General features: G+C 35.0%; 1 protein-coding gene across 5 annotated transcripts in view; it reads right to left on the minus strand.

Moving 5' to 3' along the window:
* Positions 1-8384, minus strand: part of ap1b1 (adaptor related protein complex 1 subunit beta 1) — a 65523-nt gene extending 57139 nt beyond the window's left edge. For 2 of the 5 annotated variants that reach the window (XM_049470576.1, XM_049470575.1), the window contains exons 1-2: positions 7902-8143; positions 124-184 (exon numbers count right to left, since the gene is read on the minus strand). In XM_049470576.1, the coding sequence (XP_049326533.1) occupies positions 124-184; positions 7902-7925 (85 nt within the window). In that variant the 5' untranslated portion in view covers positions 7926-8143. Of the gene's footprint in view, positions 1-123; positions 185-7901; positions 8144-8296 lie in introns of those variants that run through there. The other 3 variants (XM_049470579.1, XM_049470578.1, XM_049470577.1) reach the window with 2 other exon arrangements.
* Between the last annotated feature and the right edge of the window lie 3239 nt (positions 8385-11623).

Consider the following 11623-nt stretch of genomic DNA (forward strand, 5'->3'; position numbering starts at 1 on the left):
TAATATAATAATTGTGACAAAAATTGAGAACTCAAGGCAGTGAATTTTTAGAGTAATATAAGAACAAAAACATAGTTTTAATTAATAAAAGACAACAAAATTACAAATTCAGGATTTACTCACCCTTCTTGGTGGTGGTGAAATATTTGGAGTCTGTCATCTTGGATCCCAAGCCTCTGTTTTCCTGCAGAGAAATACGATATATTTACTCAGTTGAGAGGAAGAAGCGAGAGGGACAGCGAGAGTGCTGAAGAAAAGAAAAGTGGAGACGGGAAACTCAGAAAGTGCAGATTCATGACAATTAAAGGAAGCGTTATCTTCATCCCACTGACCCTCAACCTCTACAGCCAACTGACGGGAACACGGGGCTAGAAATAAAACACATAATTTTTTATGTATTTTTATGTATTTAATCTGTTTCCAATGAAAACATGTATTTAATAAGTGTGTTTCATAACTGTTGTGTGAAGAATTCCCAGGAATTGACTTCTGTATTATTGAAACTTCCCTTGAATGGTGCAATAAAGAAATGTTTTAAAACAGATCAATTTACAGTGAGAGCTAGCCAGGATAAAAATACAACTTCCAAACATGGTGGAGGTAGTTACATACAGCTCTGGAAATAATTAAGAGAGCACTTCAGTTTCTGAATCAGTTTCTCTGATTTTGCTATTTATAGGTTTATGTTTGAGTAAAATGAACATTATTGTTTTATTCTATAAACTACAGACAACATTTCTCCCAAATTCTAAATAAAAATATTCTCATTTAGAGCATTTATTTACAGAAAATGAGAAATGTCTGAAATAACAAAAAAAGATGCAGAGCTTTCAGACCTCAAATAAGAGTTCAGAAAACAATATTTGGTGGAATAACCTTGGTTTTTAATCACAGTTTTTTTTTATGTATCTTGGCATCATGTTCTCCTCCACCAGTCTTACACACTGCTTTTGGATAACTTTATGCTGCTTTACTCCTGGTGCAAAAAGTCAAGCAGTTCAGTTTGGTGGTTTGATGGTTTGTGATCATCCATCTTCCTCTTGATTATATTCTAGAGGTTTTCAATTTGGTAAAATCAAAGAAACTCAGCATTTTTAAATGCTCTCTTTTTTTTTTTCAGAGCTGTATACAACAACTCACAATGAGAGCTAGCATACTATAAAGTAGAGCTTCTAAACATGGTGGAGGTAGTTTTATACACTGTTTTTACATTCTGTAATGTACATTTGGTCCTAGCAACACCATATCAACTATGTAGCAACCACTCTGCAACCACCAGTGATACCATAGTAACAGCCTAGCAGCACCTTACCAACCACCCAGCAACAGAAACTAAGCTACAGTAGACTAAGCTATTGGGAAACACTCAATAAAACTTGCATCCTTAAAACTGCCTCCTTCTTAAAAGTTGTATCTAAATAGCTTTTATTAAACGTTTAGTGAGAAATGCAAACCTTTTAAATGTCTGTTCACACATGCGTCTACATTCTTATTTATCAACAGTAGGATCTAAATACAAAGTTCATGTCATTAAACGCTCAAAACCCATTTAAAATAATGCACATTTTTCGATTGAGTTTCCAAACCAAATATATACCCTGCACTCCAGCAAAACCACAATTCTGAAGTGTTTACTCCTTACTCAGCTCTCCAGAAGCCCCCCGTCCCCTCGCTCCACCTCCAACCCTGCAGATCACAGCAGTTTCTCCACTTCCTGTTATCCACAATCTCACTCCAACCCTCACCCTCAGAGCACAGGGGTCGTCCAAACATCAGCCGAGACCACGGACCAAAGGTCCAATATCCTCCTCTAATGTTTTACAACTACTTTCCAACCTCTCTTTATCTGTATCTTATTTCCCAGGCAGCGCTTTGTGCTAAACGGCAGGTTTAAGTTCATTTTTTTCAGTCTATACATATAAATTAAACGTTTCATTTATCACACTCAACATCTCTTTTACTACCTCTTCACAATCTAGCAGTTTACCAGCTGAAACAAGCTAATCAAGCTGTACAGGACTAGGATAGTAACAGTAGTTGAGCTAACTTCGACTGGCTGTCCAATTCCAAGCTAGCGCTAGCTTGCTACATTTGACTGAACAGCACTGCTGAGTAGGGGTGGGCGATATGACCCTAAAATAATAGTACAATATTTCATGGTGTTTTCGCGATAATGATACTCTTGGGGATATAAAAAAAAAAAAAATCACTGAATTAAATGTTTACAAAAATTACAAAAAATATCCGATTTGTAACAGAAGTCAATGATCCAGAATTGACTGTCATGATATTAATAATAATGCACTCCAAACAAAAATTTAAATACATAAACATAGAACTGGGCGATATGGTAAATTTATTGGTTATATCACAATATTTAAAAACATTTGAGTGATTTTAGTGAAATTCCAATCCAAATCATTTTTACTCAAATGTTGGCAACACCCCTAACTAAAATATTTTAAAAAATACAAGAATTTTATCAGATTTGTAACAGAAGTCAGTGATCCAGAATGTCATGATACTAATAATATATAAAGCACTCCAAATATCTCCATATATCCAGGATTAAAGTAAAATAAATAAACAGACATAATCTGTCTCTAGTAGATATATAATGGGAAATGAGAACAGTGTGAATTGTTCTTTTGCTAAAACAGTTATAAAAAAAATAAATAATAAAAAAATGAATAAATAAATAGCACCCTGATGTGATAATTAGGGGTTGGGTGATATGGCACAATTTTTCAGGGTATAAAATCGTTCACGATACGATATGGCAAACCCCTACTGCTGAGGTAGAATTATGACTAAAACAGCACTGCTGATGCAGCTAGAACTAGTGGTGGGCGATATGGCTCTAAAATAATATCACGATATTTCAGGGTATTTTTGCGATAACGATATACTTGGTGATTTAGGAAAACAGAAAAATAATTTATTATTTCAGGAATACAGTATAATAGTATAACAGTATAATCTAAATGTGGCAAAATAAATAATATAGTATAAAATAATATAATGCAGCAAAAAATATTGCAGAATATTTTCATGCATATAAACTGCAAACTAAAACAATTATACAATAAATACACTTAAAGCTTCACAGTAAATAATAGACTACTTTAATATGGATATGGATTTTTAATATCACGATATTTCTGTGTCACGATATATTGTATACGATATAATATTGCCCACTCCTAGCTAGAAGACTAGGCAGCTAAATTAATGGTTAATTCTTGCTTTTAGCCACACAAAAAAACATTTCTCTGTGTCCCTACTTTATAGATTCGAATATACAGAACTTTTTCTGTAACTGTAGTTTTAATACTGATACAAATATGAAAATAAGCCCAACAAAGTCTGTAACAGCAACAGTATCAACAGTGGCACAAACACACCACGTAGAAAAGTGTAACATGGTAAAGAACTGCTGTATTTAACAATATCTTCATCTACTAAAGCTCCCTCATTATCAGGTTGTATTAAGGTACCGGATATCAACACGGTCAGCTGTTACTCAGGCTAATTAACAGGTACAAGGTATCCACAGTGCCGTCAGCTCACAAAAACACAATGTTAACACCTAAATACACAAACAGATCACTACAAAATTCTCCAAATCACTCCTCTACCCTCCAGATCCCTCTCGTAATCTCTAGAATACTGATATTTCCTTGACTGACATTAACTTTCTTAGATAACCAGCCAAATCATTCAAACTTCTAATTTATACTTATTTCAATTGTATTCCTTGGATATTTTTGGATCATTCTAATATAGTATTCCACAATCCCCCCACATCCACGCTGCTTCATACTCATCCATGCTGCTATATGAAAAATTACTTAGACACTTGCACTTCATGCTGCTGTTGCTACTTCCCTATTCTACTATGTATATTATGTGAATTTATCATTAGGCCTGTCACGATAACAATTTTAGTGTGGACGATATACATCACCCAATTTATAATTGCGATATGCCACTGGTGTAATGATAATTTCACGGTATAACATTGTGATTACATCGTTTTTAACAGCAACTAACTTTAAATTCTTAAAAACATTCCGACATTCAAACTGACATATTTTAAATTCCATCATAAATGACCCTGCATTTTTAAAGTGAATATTCCGGCCAGCCATTAATATGCTCAAAATAGCACAAATATAATAATGTAACATTATAAAGTCAAAAATCACTTTGTACAAAACTGTATATTGTACAATAAGTTAATAATGTTATTATTGTGACAGGCCTATATCTTACATAAATAAAATCTAATCAAGTAAACTACTGTTTGCTTTTTAGCATACCGTCAAACAATAAAACCATTCCATTTACAGGTATGAACACTGACATTACTAGGGGTGGGCAATATTATATGGTATACAATATATCGTGACACAGAAATATCATGATATTAAAAATCCATATCGTGATAATAGGGCTGTTCTGTCTTAAAAGTAGTCTATTATTTACTGGGAAGCTTTAGGTGTATTTATTGTATAATTGTTTTAGTTTGCAGTTTATATGCATGCACTAAATATTCTGCAATATTATTTGCTGCTTTATATTATTTTATGCTATATTATTTATTTTGCCACATTATGATTATGCTGTTATACTATTATACTATATTCCTGAAATTAATTAATTATTTTAGTTTTCCTATATCGCCAAGTATATCGTTATCACAAAAATACCCTGAAATATCGTGATATTATTTTAGAGCCATATCGCCCACCCCTAGACATTACTATTTACTGATCAACTGAAATTATCAATCCTGTATTCCCCAGACCCCTCCTATTATTCATGAACTATAATTAACTGTCTTAGATAAATCACTTAAATAATCACTTCCATTTTTCTAAAATCACACATATTTCTTCATAAATTGAAACAAGCTCTCCTAAACAGCTGAACACTCCAACTTCTCCGGATCACTCCTTTATTCTTTAGCAACTGAAATAAACAGCCAGATAACTCCTATAGTATCTACATTACTCCAATACTCATCTTAAATAAACACCAAGATCACTCATATTTCTATTATATCCTTCAAATCAATTAACAGTCTACAGATCACTCCTATATGCTGCTATATTATCCAGATCACTTAATTTTTTTCATCAACTGAAATTAAATGTCTTAAATAAACAGCCATATATATTTTCCAGATTACTCCATTTTAACACCTAGAGTGAACATGTTTAAACTAAGAGTCAGCTCACTCCTACAGTGGAATAAAATAGTTTAGGGCACCCCTGATAATTTTCATGATTTTCCTTTTATAAATCATTGGTTGTTGAGATCAACAATTTCAGTTAAATATATCATACAGGTGCTGGTCAACGAATTAGAATAATTTGAAATAGTGCAATCATGAAATTCTTTGAATGCATTTTTTGTGCAGAAAGCAAATCAGGTGTTCACCGCACCTGTCCTACTCGTTAGACTAATCACAGAACTCGTTACCTGGAAAAAAATTTGCTCAGCTGAGCTTTCCAAAAGGCCCATTTAGGCCATTTAACTGTGACACTGTTGTTTTATTGAATTAGAATAATGGAGAAACCGTTTCATTGAATTAGAATAAATGCTCAAATTTTTGTTTTCTGTGAAGAGTGTTCACTGTGCAGTATAAAGTCAGGGTTAAGTAGAATTTCTAAGTTGTAAAATCAATCATGGGTAAGCAGCGCGACCTCTCAACCGGAATAGTGGCTCAAATTCAAGCCCTTCGCCAACAAGGCTTGACCCAAACTAAAATTGCTGAGCAGCTCGGCATCAGCCAGTCTTCCGTCTGCAAAGCTCTCAAGAAAAACTGCAGCAAGCGCACCAACTGTTCCGGCGTCCGAAAAACTTCTGCTCGCGACAACAAGCAGCTGAGAAAGATCGCAGTCAGCAACCGGTTCAAGTCCACTTCCGAGCTCACCGACTTGTGGAACAAGCAGACCGGCGCTGACGTCTCCAGATCAACCACTTACCGTCGTCTGCGCGAACTCGGCTTCAAATCTCGCGTTCCAGCAGTAAAACCGATGCTGAACAAGAAACAAATGGAGAAACGGCTGAAGTGGGCCAAAGAACACGGCGAGTGGACTGCTGAAGACTGGCAGAAAGTGGTCTTCAGTGACGAATCACGCTTCTGCATCTCCTTCGGTGACCAAGGTCCTCGTGTCTGGCGTTGTGGTGGCGAAACCTACAACCACGAGTGCGTGAAAAGATCCGTCAAGTTTCCCCAGAGTGTTATGGTCTGGGGATGCATGTCCGCTCGAGGTGTAGGGAAACTCTGCTTCCTCAAGAAGACTGTCAATGCTGCCGTATATCAAGATGTTCTGGAAACGTTCCTGATTCCGACTGTTGAGGAACAGTTCGGCGAAGAAGACTTCATATTTCAACAGGATCTTGCACCGGCTCATGCGGCAAAGTCGACCAAAGATTGGTTCACTAAAAAACAGCTTGAAGTTTTGGCATGGCCGGCCAACTCGCCTGACCTCAATGTCATTGAAAACCTTTGGGCCATCGTCAAGCGGAAAATTTGCGACAGAAAGCCTACTACGCTGGACCAACTGAAGCAGAACATCGCCACTGCCTGGGAAGCTGTGAGTGCGGAAACTTGCGACCAGCTGGTCAAATCGATGCCGCGGAGACTTCAGGCAGTCATACAAGCCAAGGGGGCAGCCACAAAATACTGAGAAAGTGATGATTGTAATTATAATAAAAATTATTCTAATTCAATGAAACGGTTTCTCCATTATTCTAATTCAATAAAACAACAGTGTCACAGTTAAATGGCCTAAATGGGCCTTTTGGAAAGCTCAGCTGAGCAAATTTTTTTCCAGGTAACGAGTTCTGTGATTAGTCTAATGAGTAGGACAGGTGCGGTGAACACCTGATTTGCTTTCTGCACAAAAAATGCATTCAAAGAATTTCATGATTGCACTATTTCAAATTATTCTAATTCGTTGACCAGCACCTGTATAGTAGACAAACATACTGACACACAACTGAGAAGTGAAATGAAGTTTATAGGATTTACAGAAATTGTGCAATAATTCCTTAAACTAAATTAGACAGGAGTATAAATTTGGGCCCCAACCGAAAGATTACATTAATATTTAGAAGATCCTGCTTTTTATCAGTATTAACAGCTTTTAAACTCTTCCTATAGCTTCCAAAAAGAGTCTGGCTTCTGGCTGAAGGTATTTTGGAGCATTCTTCATTATTTATAAATGATTTATAAAAGACAATCATGAAAATTATATATCAGGGTGCCCAAACTTCTTCACATAACTGAACTGAACCTTAGTAAACTACATAAACAGACACGTCACTTCAAGAATTAGATTCAGTTTTATATTCTCCAGATCACTCTGTATAATCCATATTTCTTAAACAACTGCTAAAATAAATGTATAAGCTAAATAAACAACTGTAACAACTTAAATAACTCATATTCTTAATTATTATTACTATTATTGTTTTTATTAACTAACGTTATATGTTTACTACAGCCAGGCTAAACACAAACAAGCTAAACTGGCTAAACTGCCTAAATATCGTTAAATGAATTACTTTCCAACATTGACAAGCTTCTATTTGTGCATTTATCCACATTTCTGTAACATTTACAGCACTGTTATTTATACTGTTTTACAATTTAACTGATAAAAAGCATTAAAAACTGTGTAAACAGGCTAGATAAGTCGTCAAACTATGCTAAGCTAAGCTAGGCTATGCTAAGATAGTCTATGCTAAGCTAACGAAACCCAACATACACACATATTAATAAAAAACACACACAAATAATATTAGCAACAACAAAAAGAACACGACTAAAGATAATACCAAGTGCTAATATTATATATTAATATTTAAAATAATAATAAACTCACGCATAATTGACTCGCCCACTCCATTTTTTCCCAGCAGATTTCGTTAGTTAGCACAGTTAGCTAATGCGCTAGTTAGCCCGGTTTTAAAGCAGTCAAATGAATGGTAGCCGAAGCTAACGCTAGCTAACCAAGCTAACAGATGAATGGAAGTCAACGTAAACAGGCTAGTGAATGCTACTGAATGCTAGCGGATGCTACCGCGCAGGCTAGCGGCTTGACCTTCTGCCTGAGCCGAGCTGAGCGCAGCGCTCACCGGGCTCTTAAGCCTTTAATCCGGCAGCGCTCGGACCCCGCCCGACCCGCGCGGTGGAAACAGTTTAAATATAGATGCGGGATCTGAATTAAAGAGGCAGAAAGCGGCCCGAGATAAATAAGCCCGAGTTAAATCAGCTTACCTTAGAAGAGTGAAGCTGCTGCTGCTGCTGCTGTGAGTCCGGCCTGGTTCACTCCCAATTCATATGATTCACACTTCCTACTGCCCACTCTCTCACTCTCACTCACTCTATCACACCCAGCACTGATCATATTACACCCATATTATATATATATAAATATATTACATTAATTATTTACCACATTAGTTACTATATAATTCAGTATTAGTTAGGGTTTTTAATGTAAAATTGAATGTATTAGTAGTATATACTAATAATATACACTATAGTGCATGGAAAACAAAATTCACTTAAGTTACCATATGGTACCATATTATAGTAATAATTTCACTCTCCACTCCCACCCAGTACTGTGCACTGCTATTATAATATTTAATATATACTATACATATATTACATTAATATATACTATATATAGTCGCTGTCCAATGAAAAACAAGCATCTCTTTATTTTTGTCCATTTTTTTTTTGTGACCTGAAATAAACTCTTTTTACATTGACTTCCATTATAAGTTAAGAAGGATTTTTCTCTCTCCTGTAAAGTTGATCTTTTGTGTTTCCTAAAACAACGGACAAAAAAAATAGTAGAAAACAGTATTAATATTGTTTGGCTCTATAAAGCTTACCCAGAAAAATTCCAAACAATACACCAATAATACACTTTCCACTTTCCATATATATGCCTGAAAAAATGAGTTTAGAAGATTATATATTATATATTATGTGCTATATAATATAATATAGTTTTCATGTTACATTGAATGTATTAGTAGTATATACTAATTATATACAGTATAATGTTTGCAAAACAAAACTCAGTAAAGTTACCATATGGTACCATATTATACTAATAATTACATTCTCCACTTTCACCCAGTACTGTGCACTGCTATTATAATATTTAATATATACTGTACAAATTATATATAGTCGCTGTCCAATGAAAAACAAGCATTTTCATTTTTGTCGATTTTTTGTTTAATACATAATTTGAACAGACAAACTGTCCCTTACACTGTGCCGAAATTTCTAGATGAACAAACCAATAGAAATGCTTTAACATGGCCTGAAATAAAGTATTTTTACATTGACTTCCATTAAAAATTAAGGTTTTATCTTTCTCCTGTAAAGTTGATGTTCTGTGTTTCCTATAAAACATTACAAATAATTAGTAGAAACAGTGTTAATATTTATATTTATTTCCTTATGATGCAGTTTCATATTAATTATGGTGGCCATATGATGTAGTGTTTCAGGGTTTGTTTTCTTTTTAATGTAAAACCTAAAATAATAATATACGTATATATATATATATATATGCCAAGCTACATAAAGCTTACCCAGAAAAATTCCAAACAATACACCAATAATACACTTTCCACTTCCCATATATATGCCTGACACAATCATTTTTGAAGATTATATATTATATATTATATGCTATATGATGCAGTTTTTATGTTACATTGAATGTATTAGTAATATATACTAATTATAGACGTATAATGTATGCAAAACAAAATTCAGTAAAGTTACCATATGGTACCATATTATAGTAATTTAACTCTCTCCACCCCAACCCAGTACTGTGCACTGCTATTATACTATCTAATAAATGTTTTTTTATTTATTTATTTTTTTTTTACTATGTTATTTGCCATATGGTTCTTTTTCTTCATGTTAAAGTAAATGTATTAGTGGTATAAAGTAATACTACATAGTATACTGCATGCACAATTCAGAAATTTACCGTAAAATATATGGTATATACATTAGTATGTATGATAGATAATGTATGATTCATATTGATATTTATAGATATATGATCCATTGTTTGTTGATTTTTTTTTCTGTATAATTAATGTGTAAAATTAATATATTAGATTTGTTTATTATCTAAATAGCCATGTGATGCAGTGTTTTGATACATTTATTGTATATCAATAAAAAAAAGAATAAAATAATTGGATGAGAAGATATGTCCAAACATTTGATTGTTATAGTGTAACATTGCAGTATTATAAGGTGTGGTGCTGAGTTTGTGCTGTAGGAATGGAGAGCGGTTCAGTTTACTGAGATAAATAATTCACACACTGTTCCACCTCTTCAGCTTCAGTCTGTAGTGCAGAGTTTCTACATCGCCTCAGACTAACTACCCTACACACTGCTGCTTTATATATAACATATATTACATTACATTATACTGTATTTAATACACACTACATTTTATTACACTGCATATTAGACCTTACATACAATAATTTTAATAATGTAAAATTTGTGTGTTTTATAATGACAGCCATATCCAGAATATAGATTTCTCCAACATATATTTAATGTTGGGTTTCCTGACCAAAGATACTTATGGTTAATTACGCCTTAAATCTAAGCAGGTTCATAAACAATCCTCCTAAATAAACACAGAACTGCAGAAACCCACTCTACGACTCTTTCTCACAGATTTTTAACAGGGATTTAAGTGCCTGTGACTAATACACACACACACACACACAGTGTTACAGGACTGTGTTTAAAAGCTCTGTATGTTGTGTATATTTGCACTGTTTGCACACAATCAGACCAGAGCTCAGTTTCTTTGTTGGTGGGTAATTTAGTCGCAGTGGGTGGGAATATTCTTTATATCTAAAATCGAGCTAAAGTGATCAGTGTTATATTTATAGCAGTTTTTTCACACCTGTATTTGGTTTATCTGGTCTGAATCAGTTGATGAGTTCATTAACTTTGAGCGGTTTCCCCTCAGTTTGGTTTGTTTTCACACAGGCAAAAACCTGAACAAACCCAATGCTTTACTTCAGTTTGCGGATTTTAATTTTTTCAGTGCAGTGGGCGGGGCTAATCTGCTGTTTGACTGGCTAATAAATGTCTTTTATGATGAATAATAGGTGTGGAGTGAAAGATTACATGTTGCCATGTCAATTGCCACACGACACTGCCTACAGGACACCGGCCACAGGACACCGCCCAGAGGATGCTGCCCATTGGACGCTGCCTACAGGACACAGGACACTGCCCAGAAGACGCTAGCCATAGGATGCTGCCAACAGGATGCTGCCTACAGGACATAGCCCATAGGACACTACCCACAAGATTCTGCCTACAGGATGCTACCCACAGGATACTGCCTACAAGACACTGCCTACAGGACGATACCCGATACCCACAGAATGCTGCCTACAGGTCACCGCCCACAGGTTATTACTCACAGGATGCTGCCTACTGGACACTACTCACAGGACACTGCCCAGAGGACGCTACCCGCAGGATACCACCCACAGGACACTGGCCACAGGATGCTGCCCAGAGGAC

Source organism: Astyanax mexicanus, chromosome 22, assembly GCF_023375975.1.
Source record: "Astyanax mexicanus isolate ESR-SI-001 chromosome 22, AstMex3_surface, whole genome shotgun sequence".
Lineage (NCBI taxonomy): Eukaryota > Metazoa > Chordata > Actinopteri > Characiformes > Acestrorhamphidae > Astyanax > Astyanax mexicanus.